At 45.5% G+C, this 22365-nt stretch overlaps 1 protein-coding gene across 2 annotated transcripts in view; it reads left to right on the forward strand.

The window, feature by feature from the left end:
* RASAL1 (RAS protein activator like 1) overlaps window positions 1-22365 on the forward strand; it is a 71546-nt gene that overhangs the window by 736 nt on the left and 48445 nt on the right. For both annotated transcript variants that reach the window (XM_081892308.1, XM_081892309.1), the window contains exons 2-3: window positions 11703-11759; window positions 17910-18023. In XM_081892308.1, coding sequence (XP_081748434.1) covers window positions 11703-11759; window positions 17910-18023 — 171 coding nt within the window. The remainder of the gene's footprint in view (window positions 1-11702; window positions 11760-17909; window positions 18024-22365) is intronic.

The following is a 22365-nucleotide window of genomic DNA, read 5'->3' on the forward strand; positions in this document are numbered from 1 at the left end:
CGGGGAGGCAGGTGGCGACCGCTCGGGAGCGTAAGACGAGCCCCGCTGCTGGGTCACAGCGAAGGTCTCTCTCCTGTATCTCCTCGAGGGGAGGGAGCGGAGGGCTTCCGGGGGATCCAGCAGGCGAGAGGCGAGCCCGGACCCTCTCCAGCCTCCTGTCCCTCAGAAAACCGAGGAACGTCATAGATTCGTAAAGTTGGAAGGGACCCTCGGTCCTTGAAATGCAATAATATAATGCAGGTGCCCCCGACGGGGATCGAACCTGCAACTTTGGCATCATCAGCACCACGCGGCTGAGCTGTGCTGTCGGTGGCTTTCGTCCATCGTGCTAATACTGACAGAGCGTCTGTTGCTATGCGTGCAGAAGGCTCCAACTTCAATTCGATGCATATCCAGACTAGGGCTGGGAGGGAGTCCCTGCCTGAAACTGTGGAGAGTCGCTGCCAGTCAGTGTAGGCAGTCCTGAGCTAGATGGATCAAGGGTCTCATTCAGGAAAAGGCAGCTTTCTGCGTTCCTATGTCTTAAGGGAAGCGCCTTAGCTCAGGGGTGGAACATCTGCTTGGCTTGCAGAAGGTCCCAATGGCATCTCCACAAATTGCCCCCTGCCTGAAACGGCTGCCAGTCAGTGTAGTACTGACTTAGATGGGTTTGATTCTGTATATTAGGTATATATTAAGGAGGTTGCTCTGAGTTTGGGTGTAATTTTAGTTTAATTTTTTTAATGTTTAAAATAGTTGTTTTAAACTATTTTTTAATGCCGATAATCTTTTTCATATTCTTTATTGAGATATAAAAAGTAGAAACTTACCAGGACACAGAGTAAGACACAAAAAAGAAGAAACAAGAAATAGTACCCAAACAAAACAGAAAAAAGATGTTGTGTACATTACAAAAATAGGGAGTTGTAGTTAATCAGACCGTAATCTAATACTGTATTTATAAAAATGAATTCCAAATATTGTTAAATTTGCCCCCGGCAAGTCTACGTTTGTACACAACTTGTTTATGTGTAGAGAGTTTGTACTTATCTTCAATCCACTGCAGATGGATTTTTATTTTTCCAGTTCATCAATGTCAGTCTTTTTGCCATAGTAAGAGTCCATTCAAATTGTCCCTTTGTTAGATTCCACGTCTTGGGTATATAATTCAAAATGATATTTTCCTCTGCAAATTTGCAATTGTTCCGTACAGTCATACTGTATGGTCATACTGATAATCTGACTGTTTTTTTTCTTCACCTAAACTGCTTCTTTACTCTCAAATGGTGTATAAATCTTGCAAAATAAGTTAATACATTTCCAGAAGTGCAGAAATAACAACAACAATAACGATAACACATAATTGGAGGGATTTAGTTCATTATTAAAGTAGATAGTTTCCACCCCCACCCCCAAAACAAACCATATCAAACGCAACATTCTTCCGTGTCAACTCTACCATTAGAAGTTAGATGGGTGACTATTTTTTTGCTTAAGATGTTTATAAGCTTTAACAAAAGTTACTGGGCAAGAATAGTAAAAGCAACACTAGTTAAGGACTGCAATATGGCAAGAGGAAGATGTTGGCATTCAGTGGTATCTGCCTTGCATGCTGAACGTCCCGAATTCAATTCCTGCCACCTCTGGGTAGCACTGGGAGAAAACCCTGTTCAGAAATCGGGAGAGACGCTTCCAGTCAGTGCAGACAGCATTGAGCTAGATGGACCAGAGATTTGGCTCGGTATAAGGAAGCCTCCTGTGATGGGGAGGTGGCATACCTGAGTGGTTAAAGCATCTGCTTTGCATGCAGAAGGTCCCGGGTTCAATCCCCAATCTCCCAGGTAGGGCTGGGAGAGAGTTCCTGCCTGAAACTCTGGAGCGCTGCTGCCAGTCAGTGTAGGTAATGCTGAGCTAGATGGACCAGAGGTCTTCCTCCTTTCTGTGTTCCTATGTTTCTAGGGAAGAGCCACAGCCTACCCTGGCGTCTCCAGGTAAGGCTGGGACAGACTCCTTATCTGAAACCCTGGAAAGCTACTGCCAGTCAGTGCTGACAACTCTGGGCTAGATGGGCCAAAGGTCAGATGTCATACAAGGCAACTGATAGACCTTATGAATTTGTCTAATCCCCTTTGGAAGCCATCCCAGGTTGGCAGCTGTCACTATGGCTACCTGATATAAAGTCCAATTAGATCATGGGTCCATCTAGCTCAATATTGTCTACACTGACTGGCAGCAGCTCTTTAGGATTTCATTCAGGGAGCTTCTCCCAGCTTGAGCTGGACATGCCGGGATTGAACCTGGGACGTTCTTGCATGCAAAACAGTTTGCCCTACCTCTGAGCCACAACCTTTCCTCAATTCTGTACTTTTAAGGGTGTGAAGTAGAGCAGCTTTGGCAGCTGCCCAGCAATCCTGCATTGCAGGGGGTTGGACTAGATGACCCTGGGAGTCCCTTCCAACACTCTACAAGTCTATTCTTCTATGCCAGCTTCAGCACAGATTCAAACACTGCTTGGCAGGTTCCCTGTTGCCACCAAAGTGTGGTTACCGAAGGGTCAATCCTGTGTCTGTTTACCATGCCCTGTTGAACACATGGAGACCAATGCTTGAGTAATTATTATTATAATATTATTAATTAGTAATAATAATAATAATAATAATAATAATAATAATAATAATAATAATAGAGGTTATATACTGCCCTATACCCGGAGGTCTCAGAGTGGTTCACAAAAAAGATCACAACATAAAGTTGTGTAATGAAGGCACCAGGCAAACTTCCTTGGGGAGAGCATTCCACAGACGGGGAGCCACTGCAGAGAAGGCCCTGTTCTTGTGTTGCCACCCTTCAGACCTCTTGAGGAGGAGGCACATGAAGGAGGGCCTTGGTAGATGATCTCAGGGTCCAGGTAGGTTCATACGGAAAGAGGCGGTCCTGATATTGCGGTCCTGAGCTTTTTAAGGCTTTATAGGTCAAAACCAGCACTTTGAATTGGGCCCGGAAACTAATTGGTAACCAGTGCAGTCAGACCAGGATTGGTGTAATATGCTCAAACCGTCCTGCTCTGGTGAGCAACCTGGCTGCTGAATTCTGCACTAGCTGAAGTTTCCGAAGCATCTTCAGAGGCAGCCCTACCTATAATGCATTGCAGTAATCTAACCTTGAAGTTACCAGAGCATAGACAACAGTAGTTAGTCTATCCCTGTCCAGAGGCATGTTATGTGTCTACTAAGAAGTAAACCCCATGGACATCAGTGGGACTTACTCCCAAGTAATTGCGTACAGGGTTGCAGGCTTAGCCTTTTTTGCCTCTGAAATATAGGACCACAGGAAGCTGTTTTATACTGAACTGGACTGTTGGTCCATCTAGTTCAGCGTTGTCTGCACTGACTGGCAGCTGCTTTCCAGGGTTTCAGGCAGGACTCTTTACCTGGAGATGCCAAGGACAGAACCTGGGACCTTCTGTTTGCAAAGCAAAGAGGCTTCTCAGCAGCTGTTAATCAAGATAACAGAACCTCCACGTTCAGGGAAAGTGTACCTCTGAGTTATTATCTCTTTATCAAATGCATCTCGAACCCATCTTTCAGGGCAGAAATATGGGTTTTGATGTAACTTTAAGGCACACCATGGCTTAGCTTTGGGTACAATAGCAAGCGAGGCAGCAAGAGTGTTTGCTCATTTGTGTGAAACTATGGTTTGGCTTTTTTTTTTTTGACGCCGATCAGAAGGTTGGCGGTTCGAATCCCCGTGATGGGGTGAGCTCCCGTTGCTCGGTCCCTGCTCCTGCCAACCTAGCAGTTCAAAAGCATGTCAAAGTGCAAGTAGATAAATAGGTACCATTCTGGCGGGAAGGTAAACGGTGTTTCCGTGTGCTGCTCTGGTTTGCCAGAAGCAGCTTAGTCATGACCCGGAAGCTGTATGCCGGCTCCCTCGGCCAATAAAGCGAGATGAGCACCGCAACCCCAGAGTCGGCCACGACTGGACCTAATGGTCAGGGGTCCCTTTACCTTTGGTTTGGCTTTGCTTTATGTACAAACCATTAGCAGTTTGTTGAGGACAAAGGGAATTGTTGCCCCGGCGGAAGTGGGGCAGTAAATGGATTGGGACCAGCATAATTGGGGGAGCACCTTACCCCATATGCATCCACTCGACGGTTTGCATCTGCAAAACTGGCACAGTTCTAGATGCCACGCGATACTCATTGATTGATCTCTGAGTGTGGCAGCAGCTATACTTTGGAACTCTCTGCCTCTTGACACCAAGCAGGTGTCTTTGCTGCACCTTTTTTCAGAGCCTGCTTAAAACCTTTTCGTTTGGGCAAAGACTATCCAGACATACAGATATTGACATGTCAACAACTGTTCATTTTACTTCTCTTTAAATGTTTTCAACTAGGATTTTTTTTATTGATAATTTTAATATTTCTCATAAAACCCTTAGAGGTTTTACCATAGTCAAGTGGTGTATATAAAAATCTTTTTAAAAACAAGTAAGATTTGCAAATGTACAATAAACAAAACATCAAGCCAAAATACATCACATGACTGCTTTTAATGATGTGTTTAAAACTAAAATAATACAAATAAACTACAGTTCCCAGGATTTTGGAGGGAAAGCCACATGCTTTAAATGTGTGTTCCGAATGTGACTATATCAGTCTCAGCATGTGAGTTGTTTTAAAAGTAGTTCTGTTTTTAAGGACAGGATCTGAACCCAAATCTTGGGGGGCAGTGGCGGTGTGAAACAGGGCTTGTGTGCAGACACACACACACACACACACACACACACACACACACACTCACTCACATTCTCTCTCTCTCTCTCTCTCTCTCTCTCTCTCTCTCTCTCTCTCTCTCTCTCTCTCTTGCATTCTCCCAAGCCAGCTAGCTAAGTAGAAAACTGCTGTGAGTCGGGCTCTTGGCATTTTGCTGTTTCCATGGATGTAGTGACATCTCCTTGAGCTGCTTGCTTCAGAGGCTAGCTAACAAGATTTCAGGGGAGGAGGGAACAAAGGGTTCCTCTTCAAAGCAGGGATCGGCAACATGCGGCCCTCCGGTGAATTTCAAAAGGCCCCTGCCTGTGCGACACACACTGGCTCAGGGCTCTGGTAACCTGCAGGAAGCCTCTGTAGAGCAGTTGCTGAGAGCTGCCAGCGGGGATGGTGGCTGTTGCTTGTGGGCTTCCCCTGGGCGGGGCGGGGTCTGGTTGGCCACTGAGAGAACAGGATACTGAATTAGATGGAGCCCCCCCTTTGGCCTGATTCAGCAGGGCTCTTACTGGGCAGTAGGCGAAGTGGAGAAAGAAAGGGGAAGAGGGAGAGAAAAGGGGTGTCAGAAAGAGATGGAGAGAGGCAGGAGTGCCAACTGGAATAAAATATGGGGGGGGGGTCCCAGGTAAGCACTGCCCCGCATAACTGATCACACGACACAACGTGTACACACCATTTGAATGGCAATGCCTATCCACTTTGGGGTGGGGGCAGCCCCTTCAAATATTTTACCGGGGGTGGGCAAAGGGACCCAGGGCCGGATTTAGGTTTGATGAGGCCCTAAGGTACTGAAGGTCCAGTCCATGCAGAATGTAGGCACCCTATATAAAGGAATGAACAAACCAGTGATATTTTAGGGAGCAGGCTAGCTGGCGGGGCCCATTACTTACATCATAGGAGCCTACACAACAGTAAACACTGTTGCTGTGTGTAGGTTTTATTTTATTTGTTTTTTTATCTTATATTTTGGAAATGTACATCCAGGTTTTTTCCCTTTTAATTTTTTTGGGGGGCCCGCAAGAGAGTGGGGCCTTAAGCTATAGTTTGTTTAGCTTATACGTAAATCCGGCACTGAAGGGACCTTGGCCCCTAAGAGTTGGCTCCTCTTGGGGCAGGGGGAGAGAGAAAGAGAAGAACAGAATGAAAGGGGTGTCACAGAAAGGGAGAGAGGGAGAAGGTGGGTGTCAGAGAGACAGAATGTGTCAGAGAGAGAGAGAGAGAGAAGAAAGAAAGAAAGAAAGAAAGAAAGAAAGAAAGAAAGAAAGAAAGAAAGAAAGAAAGAAAGAAAGAAAGAAATAAGTAGCAGTCTTGTCCACTTTTGGCTCTGCCCACCTCTGCCCACTGTCCCATTCACTGTGGGTCTGCATTCCCCTAACACGGGTCAGCAAACTTTTTCAGCAGGGGGGCGGTCCATTGTCCCTCAGACCTTGTGGGGGGCCAGACTATATTTTTTTTTTGGGGGGGGGGGAAATGAACGAATTCCTATTCCCCACAAATAACCCAGAGATGCATTTTAAATAAAAGCACACATTCTACTCATGTAAAAACACACTGATTCCCGGACCGTCCACGGGCTGGATTCAGAAGGCGATTGGGCTGCATCCAGCCCCCGGGCCTTAGGTCGCCTACCCATGCTCTAACAGAATACCACTGAGGGAATGCAACTCGCAACAAGAGAGGGGGCAAATTGGGTTTCCCACTCCTGCTTTAAAGGACCAACCACTTAAATGGCACCAGCTCCGTAGAACAGCCAGACACATGAGATGTTCTATTGTAGTGGCTGAGAGACAGCACCTACCACAAGCCTGCTGGGATCCCGGGGCAAGATGCCCCTCTCAGCCTCAGCCCCTCCTTTCAATATGGGGAAATAATAAAACCAGCTAACATTGCAGGGTTGTTGCGAGGACTGCAACCAGAAAATGCAAATATGTATTCATAGTATTACAGTGGTACCTCAGGTTGCATACACTTCAGGTTACATACGCTTCAGGTTACAGACTCCGCTAACCCAGAAATAGTACCTCAGTTTAAGAAATTTGCTTCAGGATGAGAACAGAAATTGTGCTCCGGCGGCGTGGTGGCAGCGGGAGGCCCCATTAGCTAAAGTGGTGCTTCAGGTCAAGAACAGTTTCAGGTTAAGAACAGACCTCCGGAACGAATTAAGTACTTAACCCTAGGTACCACTGTATTGGGTTGTATATCCAACATTCATCTTATTTAGAGAAGGCACATTGAGGATAATGAACTCAGCTCACTTCAGTCCATTGTTTCCAGTGGGTCTACTCTGAGTAGGCCTTAGTTGGATATTATTAATTTCTAAGCTACAGTCCTCTTTTTGAGCAGTGATCTTGCCTAACCCCTTGGAGTTCAGGAGACTGAATTAAGTTGCTATTATTAGTTATCAAGTTACAATCCAGGCTGATATTAATCTATAAATAATAGAGGGGGCGGAGAGGTTGGCCATAATGATATGTTGCGCTGCGATGGCAGCCGGTGAGAACTCAGCCATGCATGTGGCAGCGAGGCTGGGAAGAGAGGGGCATCTTGCATTTCCCCGATTTGTAGCTCTCTGGCTTCTGGGTGACTTGCGCTGAATTTAAAAACAAACGAAGAAAAACTGCAGGAATGGACACCTCCAGAGATGAGAAAACACCAGAGGTGATGGCAGAATTAAGCATTCAAGGCTGTAGCTTCAGGTGCAGCATAAGAACATCAGAAGAGGCTGCTGGATCAGGCCAATGGCCCATCTAGTCAGTCCAGCATCCTCTTCTCACAGTGGCCAACCAATTGCCTGTGGAAAGCCCCTAAGCAGGATTCGAACACAGGAGCCTTCTCCCCTCCTGTGGTTTACAGCAACTGGTATTTAGAAGCATAGGAACTGTATCCAGCTGTGGAGGAGTAGCAGCCATTGATAGGCCTCTCTTCCAGGCATTTGTCCAATCCTTTTTTAATGCTGTCCTGGCAAATAGAAGGGGAAGAAATGGAGGCGGTGAGAGATTTTACTTTCTTGGGCTCCATGATCACTGCAGAAGGTGACAGCAGCCACGAAATTAAAAGACGCCTGCTTCTTGGGAGAAAAGCAATGACAAACCGAGACAGCATCTTAAAAAGCAGAGGCATCACGTTGCCAACAAAGGTCCGTATAGTTAAAGCTATGGTTTTCCCAGTAGTGATGTATGGAAGTGAGAGCTGGACCGTAAAGAAGGCTGATCGCCGGAGAATTGATGCTTTTGAATTATGGTGCTGGAGGAGACTCTTGAGAGTCCCATGGACTGTGTTACAGGAAAAATCCGAGGGCTCCCTTGGACAAAACAAAGACACCAACCAGGATAACTTGGAGCAAAACAGCAGCCTGTAGGCTTGGCCTTTATTGAACTGTTGCAACAGGGTATTCCCCTCACTTGCAGGAGAGAGGAAAGACCCAGAAGAATAGTGTGCAAGGTCTTATAAAAACTTTTGAAATTCCCCCCACCCCCAGAAACATCATGCATACATTACAGAAAGGAGGGGTTGGGGGAGGAGTTGGTGGTAACCTGAGTGTCTTGTCACCTGGCTGGTTCCTCCCTTCCCCCCTCCCCATGGAGACAAAGGGGAGTTTGCAGTTTCCTGCCCCCAGAGGGAAGATCTGATCATTGTCCTTTGTTTCAGTCCATGCTGAATCCACTGCCATATGCAAGTTCTTTGTGATCGATTTTCTTCTGTCTGGGATCATCAGGGTTGGCATGGGCAGGGCTTCTGTGGATGTGCTGAGAGGTGAAGGGATTATGGCTGACCAGGACTAAGTCACCCCCCTTTGTTAGTTCTTGTCATATGGAGTAAAATAAAAATGGAACAGTGCAAATCCGATGTATGGTTGATTTTCTATGAATTTATAACAGAAATGTGGCGTATGTAGTGTGTGAGTGTGTGTGTGTGTGTGTGTGAAGTTTATACAAACAGAATGATTGGGGTAGGGGGGTTCCTGCTACAACTGCAAGAAGATCAAAACTCTCCATTCTGAAGGAAATCAGCCCTGAGTGCTCACTGGAAGGACAGATCCTGAAGCTGAGACTCCAATACTTTGGCCACCTCATGAGAAGAGAAGACTCCCTGGAAAAGACCCTGATGTTGGGAAAGATGGAGGGCACAAGGAGAAGGGGACGACAGAGGACAAGATGGTTGGACAGTGTTCTCGAAGCTACCAGCATAAGTTTGACCAAACTGCGGGAGGCAGTGGAAGACAGGAGTGCCTGGCGTGCTCTGGTCCATGGGGTCACGAAGAGTCGGACACGACTAAACGACTAAACAACAACAACAAAGTTGGTGGGCATCATTGCCATTTGTGGGAGCCAGTTCCATCGTTTAACTATGAAGAAAGACTTTCTTTTATCTGTCCCGAATCTTCTAACATTCAGCTTCGTTGGACGTCCACGAGTTCTAGTGTTATGAGAGAGGGAGAAATGCTTCTCTCTATCTATTCCCCTCCCACCCACACAACGCTTAATTTTATAAGCCTCTGCCATGTCACTTCTTGCTTGCCTTATCTCTGGATTAAAAAGTCCCTCAAATGCTGCACATTTCCTCATTTGGGAGTCTTTCCATCCCTCAATTGCTTTGGTTGCCCTTTTCCAACTCTGCAATATCCATTTCGAGGTGAGGCGACCAGAACTGTAATACAGTGGTACCTCGGGTTAAGAACTTAATTCATTCTGGAGGACCATTCTTAACCTGAAACCTGAGACACCACTTTAGCTAATGGGGCCTCCTGCTGCTGCTGCACGATTTCTGTTCTCATCCTGAAGCAAAGTTCTTAACCCGAGGTACTATTTCTGGGTTAGCGGAATCTGTAACCTGAAGCGTATGTAACCCGAGGTACCACTGTACTGAGTTAGATGGGCCAAAACATCAAACATTTAAAACTTTCCAAAACAAGGCTGCCTTCAGCTGTCTTCTAAAAGTCAGATAGTTGTTTATTTCCTTGACATCTGACGGGAGGACGTTCCACAGGGCGGGCAGCACCACCAGGAAGGCCCTCTGCCTCGTTCCCTGAAACTTCACTTCTCGCAGTGAGGGAACCGCCAGAAGGCCCTTGGCACTGGACCTCAGTGTCCGGGCAGAACGATGGGGGTGGAGACGCTCCTTCAGGTATACTGGGCCGAGGCCGTTTAGGGCTTTAAGGGTCAGCACCAACACTTTTAATTTTGCTCAGAAACGTACTGGGAGCCAATGTAGGTCTTTCAGGACCGGTGTTATATGGTCTCAGCAGCCACTCCCAGTCACCAGTCTAGCTGCTGCATTCTGGATTAGTTGCAGTTTCTAGGTCACCTTCAAAAGTAGCCCCATGTAGAGCACATTGCAGTAGTCCAAGCAGGAGATAACTAGAGCTGTACACATAGTACTCCAATGTGGTCGCACCATAGATCTGTATAATGGCATTATGATACTGGCAGTTTTATTTTCAACGCCCCAGATCTGAAATGAGTGGTCCTCCTGCCTGCTCCACCCTGTGGAACGACCTTCCCCCTGCCTTGTGTCAAGTAGCAACCAGCAGTTGCGTCAGACGCCTCGTAAAGACTTATCTCTTTGGCCTGGGCTTTTCATGACCCATAAGATTAGACTCTGATTTATATGCGCAAATCCTCTGAATTCATTCTTTTTATTTGCTTTTATGCTCTTTTATTGACTTTACGGCTGTATTTGCGTGTTAACGGATATTGGTTCTTTGCATTGTACATAGCGCATGCTGATTAGAGGGGTTTTCAAACTGGGAAGTGGTTTAGAAAGGCTTTTTAAATAAATAAATGACCATTAGCCATGGTGGCAGGGACATGGGTGGCACTGTGGTCTAAACCACAGTGCCTAGGGCTTGCGGTTCGAATCCCCTTGACGGGGTGAGCTCCCGTTGCTCGGTCCCTCTCCTGCCAGCCTAGCAGTTCAAAAGCATGTCAAAGTGCAAGTAGATAAATAGGTACCACTCCGGCGGGAAGGTAAACGGCATTTCCGTGCGCTGCTCTGGTTTGCCAGAAGCGGCTTGGTCATGCTGGCCACATGACCCGGAAGCTGTACGCCGGCTCCCTTGGCCAATAAAGCGAGATGAGCGCCGCAACCCCAGAGTTGTCCGCGACTGGACCTAATGGTCAGGGGTCCCTTTACCTTTAGCCATGGTGGCTGTGTTCTGCCTGCATTGCATGCTGGAAGCAGTGATGCTTCTGCATACCAGTTGCAGGAGAGGACTGTGATCTTGTCCTCAGTTGCTGCTTTAAACATCTGGTGTGCAACTGGTTCTGCTTTTTAAATATTTAATTTATGCCTTTCAATTTCATACATTTCAATCATTTTAACATTTCAAAGCTTGACTTCCTTCCCCCTCTTTCTGCAGTTCCTGAAATTTATTTTGTAATATTTTCTGCATATCCAAATTCACTTAATTTGCTCCTTTGTTCATCTCCTTTCAATATATACTCTTATAAAACTGCAGGCGATTATAATAATCCTGCCAATGTTCTTACCTGTTTACAGTTTGTTTGTAAATATTCAATAAACCATTTCCATTCTTTTATAAAAAGTTTGTTACCTTGATTTCTTATTTTTCCAGTAAGTTTCACCATTTCTGCATATTCCACAAGTTTTTGTATCCATTCTTCTTTTGCTGGGACTTCTTCTCATAGGGACTGGTGCTGCTGGATTGTTTTCTCATCTGAAGGTTGCCCAGAATGGAATGTAACTCTTAGGTTAAAAAAGACCCCCTCCCTCAAATTTCTGCTCTCCTCTGTAGGTAAATCCCATCAGAATTTTCAGTGGGCACCAGTACTACTGCCACCCACGGCTGTTGTGGCATTTTCGAAACCAGTGATGCCCCCAACCGACAATTATTATTATTATTATTATTATTATTATTATTATTATTATTATTATTTGCATTGGTGTGGGGAGAGTTTAATTCTCATCCATGTTTCTGCTTTGCTCTCTCCCAAAGCTCTGGCACCAGCGACCCTTATTGCATCATCAAGGTTGACAACGAGGTCGTGGCAAGGTAAGTAGAGGCAGAGAGGACTGGAACGCCCACATCTCTCCCAGTTTTAAAGATTTCCCAGATTTAGAGATTTCCCCAAAACGTCCCTAAACACTGCCAGCTTTCCTTGTAGGACAGTTGTTCCCTCCATCCCCTTGATAATTTTGGTTGCCCTTTTCTGAATCATTGAACTCAGTATCTCAAGCCTCAGGATCAGAAATATTCGTGGAAGAGGATCAGGCTTATTCACAGCAGCAAAACAGTACCTCCATGTTTAGCTCTTACATGCTACACGCTGGGCACAAATAGTGGGCTTCCCAGAAGTATCCATCTGGTCATTGTTGGTTTTGGTAGAGGACTATAGGAAATTTTGGTCCAGATGTTCTTATGACTCTTCTTGTTCTAAGATTTTTCTGACTATTGTTACAAACGTGCTCGAGTCCGGACTGTCCTTTGGCAACCTGATGTCCTCCAGATGTTTGGACTAAAACTCCACCAGCCCCAGCCAGCTGTGATGGGAGTTGTAGTCCAGAAAGGCCGTGCTTGGTGGGGCTGATGGGAGTTGTAGTTCGAAAGCATCCAGAGGGCACAAGGTTGGTACCAGCTCTGGAAGGCTTGCCAGCTATGACCTCTTTTGGACGGAGGTGACTTAGCCACTGTACTTTATGCTCTGGGAACTTCCGGACTGGATTATCGAAGCCAGATAACTAGCTGGGGTTCCATTAGGTTTCATATAACCCTGTTTTAGAACAGATGCACTGGTTGGCATTTTGTTCCAGGCCCAGTTTAAGGACTCAGTTAAAAAAACAGTGTTTTGTATGCATTATAAACATGCAACACCAAATGGTGCTGGCGAGCAAAACAAAAATCTAAGCAATTTTCCATAGCGTTTTCCCTCTTTTGTTAGAATGATTTGATTTCTGGCTTATTTATAGCAGGGTCCCCCCCCCCCCCCGTGTAGCTCCACCCCAAGCAGCTCATGCTAGTGTTCAGAGTCCTAAATGACTCAGGCCCCAAATATCTGAAAGACTGCATCTATGCTGACAGACCCTCCCAGGTGCTGAGATGGGCAGAGTGGGTCCTATTGGTAGTTCCTCCATCTTCAGAGGCTCAGGGTGATGGCGGCCCAGAGGGCCTTCTCTGTGGTGGCCCCTAAGCTGTGGAACTCCCTCCCCACAGAGGTGCGCCTGGTACCTTGATTATACAGCTTCCAGAGGATGCTGAAAACACACCTCTTCACTTTTAACACTTGAGGTGTATATTTTTGTGATTGTAAGTTATTTTAAACTGTTTTTGATGTTGTGTTTCAATTTCACAACTGGCCCTGGGGCCTTGGGGTGAAGGGCAGGCAAGCAGCAGCAGCAGCAGCAACAACAACAACAACAACAACAACAACAACAACAACAACAACAACAACAACAACAGGGTCTGGACTCTGCTTCCCTTGGGAAAAGCATTGCTCTGTGAAAGCTTCTCATTGTCAGGCTTCCAAATCCAGGCTTTGTCAATGACGTGTCCCACTTAAAGTCTGAGCCGAAAATTAAACTCCCTTCCATGGGGATTAACGAAAACAAGGGGTTGTCCTAGGCAATTAAGGCAGATCTGTGGCGGTTGGTGCCTGGTTGGCAGCCGTGGGGCAGCCTCCCTGTTGCCAAAGGAGAGATTCAGATGTGCCGTTAAAAGGTGAGCACTAATATCCACAAGGAATGTTAATCCGCCACGAGGTTTTCCGCAGCTTAATGTTTGAGAGCAGGAGGCCAGACAGCTCAGTTGGGATTTTTGCTTGTGTTATTTTAAGGTCCCATGGACCTGCACATAGCCAGGGGAGCAGGTAGCACTTCCAGGGAGACTAGATAACGTTGTCTGCAAGGAGACTAGATAACGTTGCATTAAAGCAAGGTGCTATTTTTTCTAGAATAAGAGATGCTGGCAATCGCCATGAACGCCTCCCTTGTTCTCTTTTAATGTCAATGGCACCTACCTGAGAGGTGTTGGAACTGAGTTCTGATGAGTTCTGGCTGGGGAAAAAAGCCCTGGTTATCCCACCTAAGATGAGCCTGTTGTATCAGGCTGACGGCCCATCTAGATTTTGTTAGCTCTGTTTGCGGGGAGTTTAGATGACATTGGCCATTTAGCAAGTCTTCCTCCTGGTTTGTGGGCAGGAAGGTTAGCAGACCCTCCAAGTGTCCCTATTTTCCAGGGACATCCCAGATTTAAAGAAGCCACCCCAGTTTCTGGCTTGATCCAGAAATGTCCCACTTTTCCTTAGGACATCCCTATTTTCATTGGAGAAATGTTGGAGGGTATGGAGTTATCCAACTCACCGAGCCGTCTGAAGGCAGGCCTGGATAGGGAAGGTTTTTTTAAAAAAACATTTAATGTTTTATTATGTTTTTATATATGTTGTAAGCTGCCCAGAGTGGCTGGGGCAAACCGGTAAAATGTGTGGGGTATAAATAGCAAAATTATCATTATGGATTGAGACGTCTTTATTATCATCAGAGAAATGTTGGAGGATATGGTTTAGATGAAGTTGCACCAAAGTAAGGATGCATTTGTTTAAAGCAAAGCAAATGTTTCCCCAAAGAATTCTGGGAGTTACAATCCCCAGAGTTGATTTAACAATCAGTCCCTCTTCCCTGGGAACTCTGGGAGTTAGAGCACTGGTCCATCAAGCTTAAAAAGGTAAAGGTAAAGGACCCCTGACAGTTAAGTTCAGTCATGAATGACTATGGGGTTGCGGCGCTCATCACACTTTACTGGCCAAGGGAGCCGGCATTTGTCTGCAGACAGTTATTCTGAGTCATGTGGCCAGCATGACTAAGCTGCTTCTGGCGAAACCAGAGCAGTGCATAGAAACCCCCTTTACCTTCCCGCCAGAGCGGTACCTATTGATCTACTTGCACTTTGACGTGCTTTCGAACTGCTAGGTTGGCAGGAGCAGGGACCGAGCAATGGGAGCTCACCCCGTCGCAGGGATTCGAACCGCCAACCTTCCGATTGGCAAGCCCTAGGCTCAGTGGTTTAGATCACAACGCTCTATACTCACTAGCACCTGCTCTCCAGGGTTACAGACAGAGGGTCTCTCCTAGCCCTTCCTGGAGATGTCAGTGGCCGAACCCGGAACCTTTTGCAGGCCAAGCAAGTGTCCTAACCACTGAGCTACAACCCATACCAAAGGCACTACATACTTTGGGATTTAAAAGGTTTTTTTTTTACAGGCCCTGATAGCTTCTATTAGCACCATTTACAGTATTCCTTCATCCTCCACTTTCTCTCCTGTGGAATATGTGGTAGGGTCACCATACTGGCAGCCTGTTAGCATGATTGACAGCTTGTCAGTCATTTGACATTGCCCGGTGCCCAGAGGTGTTAAGGAACCCTGTGCTTGTCTTCCTGGGCTGGAGAATTGGCAAGAGCCTCAGAGAGCCTAAGGCTGTGTGATCCATCCAGCCTTGACACACCCTTCTCATCTTATCCTTCCTCAAATATTTGATCAAGAGCAAACTGACAACATTTTAAGTGGCTTGAAGACAGAGCAACATGGCTCTGTAAAGATTTGCTCCTTAGGATGGTGAACGATTAACCAGGCTGGGAAGAGGTGGTTGAATCAGTCCCTGGCTGTGCTGGGGGGGGGGGGGAGATGAAAGGACATATGAACAGAAGAATAAGAAAAAGCCAAGGTGGTGCAGTGGTTAGAGAATTGCACTAGGACAACCTGGGAGACCAGGGTTCAAATCCCCACTCAGCCATGAAGTTCACTGGGTGTGACCTTGAGTCAATCACTGCCTCTCAGGCTCACCTACCTCACAGGGTTGTTGTGGGGGTTAAATGAGCTCCTTAGTGAAAAAGTGGGATATGAATGCAATCAGTCACTCACTCAATCACTCACTCAATCACTCAATCACTCACTCACTCACTCACTCACTCAATCAATCAATCAATCAATCAATAGTCTACTGGATCAGGCCAATGCCCCAGCTAGTCCAGCATTCAGTTCTCATAGCCACTGATGGCCTTCTACTCTGCAAATTTGTCCAGTCCTCTTTCAAAGTCATCCAAGTTGGTGGTCATCACTGCTTCCTGTGGGAGGGAGTTCCATAGGTTAACGATGTGTTGCATAGCAGGCATTAAGCACCAATGGTCCTTCTGGGCAGACTCCTGACTTGACTGCCCTCTCCAACAAAGTGTTTCCTGGTTAGCTCTAAAAATGGTGAATAAGAACGAGAGGAAACACAAGAGATTAGAAACTGATGATCTGGCAATGCTTCCTGTATAAAATTAGGTGTATAAAATGACACATGATGTGGGAAAAAAATGGATATAGAGAGAAGGTTTTTCTCCCACTGTTAGAATACTAGAACTTAGGGACATCCTAAATGTTGAAAGATACAGGACAGACCTGCTTCACACAGCGGAACTCGTACCCACACAAGGTGTAGCGATTGGCCTCCAACTTGGAGGCCTTTAGAAGAGGATTGGACCATTTTGTGGAGGATGAGGCTCTCTGAGGTGACTAGCTGCTGCAACTATATTCTCCACCCACTGTTGGAGGCAGTATGCATCTCAGTAACAGTTGGTAGGAATTATAGGCGAGGAGAGAATTACTATTTTACTTACTATATGTAGGGTTTGGTGTCAGCGTTGCTTGTGCAGGTTCTTTGCTGTTCGCTTGTGTTCCTTTGGTGGTGAGAGAGGGTGGGGTTGGCCTAGGATGTGGTTGTTTGTTTGTGGTTGGCTGTGGTGGTCTTTGTTTTCATGTGTGAGTAGGGTGGGTGGGTGTTTTGGATCAGGTTTGCCATATTGATTTGTATGCTGTTGGTGGATTTTTGTCATTGTCTTGTTGGGCTATGTATGTGATAAAGGGGAGCCGTACCGGGGTGAAGGAGTCTTCTTCTATTTGTCCCCATGTCAGTTTCAGTTTATTGGTTAATAATTCTAGTAGGGCTGTTTCCCATACTACTTAGTACCATTGATCCATGCTTACTCCTGACAGGTCTCTCCAGTGGCTATGATGCTTCTGGCTGCTGAAAGTAGGTGGGTTATGAGTTCTAATTTGCAGGTTTCCTATTAAGGCCACTGTGAGAACAGGATGCTGGACGCGGTGGGCCCCATTTGGTGTGATCCAGCAGGGCTCTTCTTAGTGTGCATATGGTTTTAGCGCTGTTTTGCTGTATTTTCGCGGTATAAGTCATCCCAGACTCTGTGGTCATCATTTGATGCCTTTCTTTGTGTGCCTCCTCCATGTGAGGTCCAGAGGGCCACAACACAAGAACAGGTCTTCTCTGTAGTGGCTCCCCATTTGCAGAATGCTCTCCCCAGGGAGGTTCACCTGGTACCTTCATTATATATTTTTAAGCATCATGTGAAAAAGTTCCTCTTCAACCAAGCCTTTGGCTGATTCATATTCTACCACCTTTTAAATGTGTCTGTGGGAAGTGTGTGTTTGTGGGGGTATTGTTTTGCTGTTTTGTTTTTCTTATTTACTGTATTTTATTCTGTAAACTGCCCTGTGATGTTATGATGAACGGCAGTCGTCTTCTTCTTCTTTTTGCGATCACTCGTTGCCAAGTAAGATTGTCTCCCATAAACACAGTTTTAACAGTGAATCCATAAGTGACCGTGGAGGCCAATTCTGGATCCACATGTCCTTCCACAATGAAAGGGCAGTATATAAATTTAATAATTTTTTTTAAAATAAAAAAATACATTTTGCCCATAGGTTTTATGTATATCATTCTGGGCTCTTTTGAGGGAGGTTGATTAATTAATTAATAATAATAAGTGAAATTATTGTTGTTGTTATTATTATTATTATTATTATTATTATTATTATTTCACCCACCCTTCACCCCAAGGTCCCAGGGTGTGTTACAACATTAAATCACAAGATTAAAAACAACCTGCAGCTACAAAAATAAAGTGGGTACATACATATATATATATCAGGCATGGGGAACCTTTAGCCCTCCTGATGTTGCTGAACTACAACTCCCATCAGCCCCAGCAAACATGGCCAGTGGTCTGGGATGATGGGAGTTCTGAGTTCTGCAACCCCTGGAGGGACAAAGGTTCCCCACGCTATATATATACTTGAGAATCTGGGTTCCTGACACCTCAAAAGACTGCCACACATCCAGTGTTGACCTCTTCTCTGCTTCCCCTCTGCAGAACTGCCACGGTGTGGAAGAACCTCAATCCTTTCTGGGGGGAAGAATATACTCTGCACCTTCCAATGGGGTTCCACAACCTCTCCTTCTATGTTCTGGATGAAGACACCATTGGGTAAGTAGGGGAATGGGCACCAGAGAAGGTGGGTTGTAATGGGCTGTGTATGCAGAAGACCATTGTATTTTGAGGAGGTAGGAATAATACCCAGTAGTGACGTATGGAAGTGAGAGCTGGACCATAAAGAAGGCTGATCGCTGCAGAATTGATGCTTTTGAATTATGGTGCTGGAGGAGACTCTTGAGAGTCCCATGGGCTGCAAGAAGATCAAACCTCTCCATTCTCAAGGAAATCAGCCCTGAGTGCTCACTGGAAGGACAGATCGTGAAGCTGAGGCTCCAATACTTTGGCCACCTCATGAGAAGAGAAGACTCCCTGGGAACGACCCTGATGTTGGGAAAGATGGAGGGCACAAGGAGAAGGGGGCGACAGAGGATGAGATGGTTGGATAGTGTTTTCGAGGTTACCAGCATGAGTTTGACCAAATTGCGGGAGGTAGTGGAAGATAGGAGTGCCTGGCGTGCTCTGGTCCAAGGGGTCACGAAGAGTCGGACACGACTAAACGACTAAACAACAACAGGAATAATACCCAGCAATACCCCAAGCAATGCTTCGCTATTACACTGTTTGGAGGGGCTACGATGGAAAAGACCTCCCTAGGCAACTGTGTGATGCTGATAGACCATAAGAACATGTTTAAGAGGCTGCTGATCCAATACAATACAGTGTACCTCGGGTTAAGTACTTAATTCGTTCCGGAGGTCTGTACTTAACCTGAAACTGTTCTTAACCTGAAGCACCACTTTAGCTAATGGGGTCTCCTGCTGCCGCAGGAGCACGATTTCTTTTCTCATCATGAAGCAAAATTCTTAACCCGAGGTTGGCGGAGTCTGTAACCTGAAGCATATGTAACCTGAAGCGTATGTAACCTGAAGGTACCACTGTATATGAAGGTTTCAATATTCTCCCAGGGAAGTTCTGCTCTAAAGTCTGTCATTTATCTGTCTACACGAGCTGAGATGGCTCTTGACTCAATGAAGATCAAACTTCTTACAACTGATAAAGGTAAAAAAAAAACACGTTTAACCACATCAGTTAACAAACATGGATACATTTGCTACAATGTTATTGCTTTAGTTAAATAAATTGTTTAAATTGTTATTAAGGAAATTATTATTTTTCTCCTTCCAATAAAGTACAGCAGAAAAATTGTCCAAACAGTTAACTTATTAAATCTCACAATAATTTCATAATTATCAGTCTATGTATTTCTAATAGTATAACCAAATCAGTAATTTTTGATACAACTGTAAAAACTACTCTGAAAATTTATTATTCCAAAAATGAAACCTTCATCTGGTTGTAAATATTAAGATTATACCATCAAGAATGAGTCTTTCTGTAAAAAAAAAGGGAAAAAAATTGAATCAAGTCTTACTGACTAGTGATTTAAATCAAGCCTTATTGACTAGTGATTTAAATCATGATTTAAATCAATTTCTACCCTGGTGATTAGTTTGCGCATGCAAAGCGCAACCCTGAACAGCTTTACTTAAATTGAATGGCATGAAATGACTCACAAATTTTCCCATTCCTGGGCAATACCTTACTGGATTTTAAGGCCCAGGACACAGATCTGACCACCAGGCCATGAGATTATTCTGCTTCTTGCATTATCTTGTAAGCACAACTGTTTCTGTGTCAATGGAGATGACACAGATGCGTGGAGATGCGCATGCTGGGGGAGTTGTAGTTTGTAGGAAAATCCTATTGTGCAAGAAGGAAGTTGTGCTGCTTTTAATATTTGCAGCCTGAACCTGCAAAGAACTTGAAGAGCCCTCATTTTGGGTAGCAAATTAGAAAGCCAGTGTGGTGTAGCAGTTAGGTCAGACGAGGATTGGGGGGGGGGGCACAGGATTCACATATTTCCACAAATGACAACACCTTGAAGGTCCCAAGTCACAAGGTGGTTAGATTGGTCTCAACTAGGGCCAGGGCCTTTTCAGTACTGGCCCCAACTTGGTGGAATGCTCTGTCACAAGAGACTAGGGCCCTACAGGACTTGACATCTTTCGCAGGGCCTGCAAGACAGAGCTGTTCCGCCTGGCCTTTGGTTTGGACTCAGTCTAACCCTTATGTTTCCCTCCCCTTATGGTTTTGATCTATAGGCTCCTTTTAAAATGAGGCTGCATTTTAAATTGTATTTCAAACTGTATTTTAAATTGGCTCCCCCCCATTATATTTTTATTGTAATTTTAGCCACCCTGAGCTCGGCTTTGGCTGGGGAGGGCGGGATATAAATAAAATTTATTATTATTATTATTATTATTATTATTATTATTATTAGGCCATGAAGCTCACTGGGTGACCTTGGATTGGGTGCTGTCTCTCCGCCTCACCCCCTGGAATGGTTTAACTCTCATTAACTTAGTGCAAGGGCCACGTTCCACTTGGGGAAACCTTCTCGGGGGCCACATGCCGGTGGTGGGCGGGACCAGTGGCAAAAGTGGGCGGGGCCTCGAAATTTACCTTTGTATAGTAGGCTACTTTCTTCCCGCACTCACCTGCCGCTCTCTATCCTCCGCCCAGGCAGGCAAGAATCATTGTCAAGAGATTGAGGACACATTTTTGGCTAGGCAAAAACACACAAGGATGGGGCATTGCTGGTCCGATGCAGTGTGTGTGGCTAGCGTTGGGGTGTCGCCTCCGTAGGGTCCTTGGAGGCTATGTCTAGCCATCATGGCTAATAGCCACTGGTAACTTTCCTGATCCACCAAGGTTCCCATCGCCCCATCAAGGCAATGGCTCAGGTGAGACTGCACAAGGTAAGGATGTTAGCTGGTGTAGATCAGGAACAGGGAAAGTTCAGGACCCTGGACAGTACTGCAGGTTGTGGCCCAATGATTTATTCTCCCATCAAGTTGTGTGTATAGAAGGACATTTGCTGGAGTGAAGGGTAACATACGAAAATGCATTATATTAATGGGGATTTGACCATTTTTTGTTTGCTTTGAAACAAAAACATGAACCATGAAACAATATTATGGGAAGTTTGGATGAAAAATGCATTATATTAAGAGAAACAGCACATATAAATGAGAACATCGGGGGGGGGGGAGGAATTTGCATGGAAATGCTGGTGAGTTTTCATCGAAACCTTAAAAAAATTAAAATTGCACACCGATGCAGAAATGCCAAGAACTGGATTTAAGGCTGGCGAAATGAAAAATGGACAGAAACCAAAAACTGACTGATTAACCCATCTGTGCTGTGGTGGAGTTGGGGGCAACACGGGGAGCTGCCTACCTTGACATCCTTCAAATGCTCTTGGATGGGCTGAATGGGATGCAAAGCTTTCTCTTCGAGTGGAGACCCTCTGCCTCTATCTGCTTCTACAGGGCTTTGCGTTGCTCTGGAGAGAATAGGCTTTTTTGGTGGGCCGCCTCCTGGAGAAGAAGATGTATTGCATGAGAAGGACTAGGAACAGGTGGATCCATCTGTTTCCTCCCAACGCCTGTTTTGAGTTCGTCTGTTCAAAAGCCTTGTTTCCGCGACAACAATCTGCATTTTCCCTACCCATTGGGCAGTACCCAGATAACTTGTTTGGTCGGCGCTAGGATTTAACCTTGTGCAATGGAACTTTCCCCATTTTCCTCCCCGCCCCTGTAGGCCCCTTACACCTCTCCTGTGGGGCAGATCTGGGGGAAGGCATACAAAGGGAAGTTCCATTCTGCAGACATGAATTTTTTCACTGGTGGGATGAGGTACGTAGCACTACAGTGGATACAGGGGATACAACACAGCCCTGTTTCGGGAAGTTTTTAATGTTTAATAGGTTATTGTATAAGGAATTCAGCCCTGAGTGCTCACTGGAAGGACAGATCCTGAAGCTGAGGCTCCAATACTTTGGCCACCTCATGAGAAGAGAAGACTCCCTGGAAAAGACCCTGATGTTGGGAAAGATGGAGGGCACAAGGAAAAGGGGACGACAGAAGACAAGATGGTTGGACAGTGTTCTCGAAGCTACCAACATGAGTTTGACCAAACTGCGGGAGGCAGTGGAAGACAGGAGTGCCTGGCGTGCTCTGGTCCATGGGGTCACGAAAAGTCGGACACCACTAAACGACTAAACAATAGGTTATTGTATTTTAGTGTTCTGTTGGAAGCCACCCAGCCAGATGGGCGGGGTATAAATAAATTATTATTATTATATTATTATTATTATTATTATTATTAGTAGTAGTAGTAGTAGTAGTAGTAGTAGTATTCCCCACCACCACCAAAAAAATAGGCATTTTTGTATGTGTATAGGCATTTTTAGATATGTGTGCCTGTGTAGGTTATATCTATCTGTCAGATATTGCATTGCAGAATTCAGCGGAGTGCAAAGATGGAAGGG

This window comes from Podarcis melisellensis (assembly GCF_964234715.1).
Source record: "Podarcis melisellensis genome assembly, chromosome: 16".
Taxonomy (NCBI): domain Eukaryota; kingdom Metazoa; phylum Chordata; class Lepidosauria; order Squamata; family Lacertidae; genus Podarcis; species Podarcis melisellensis.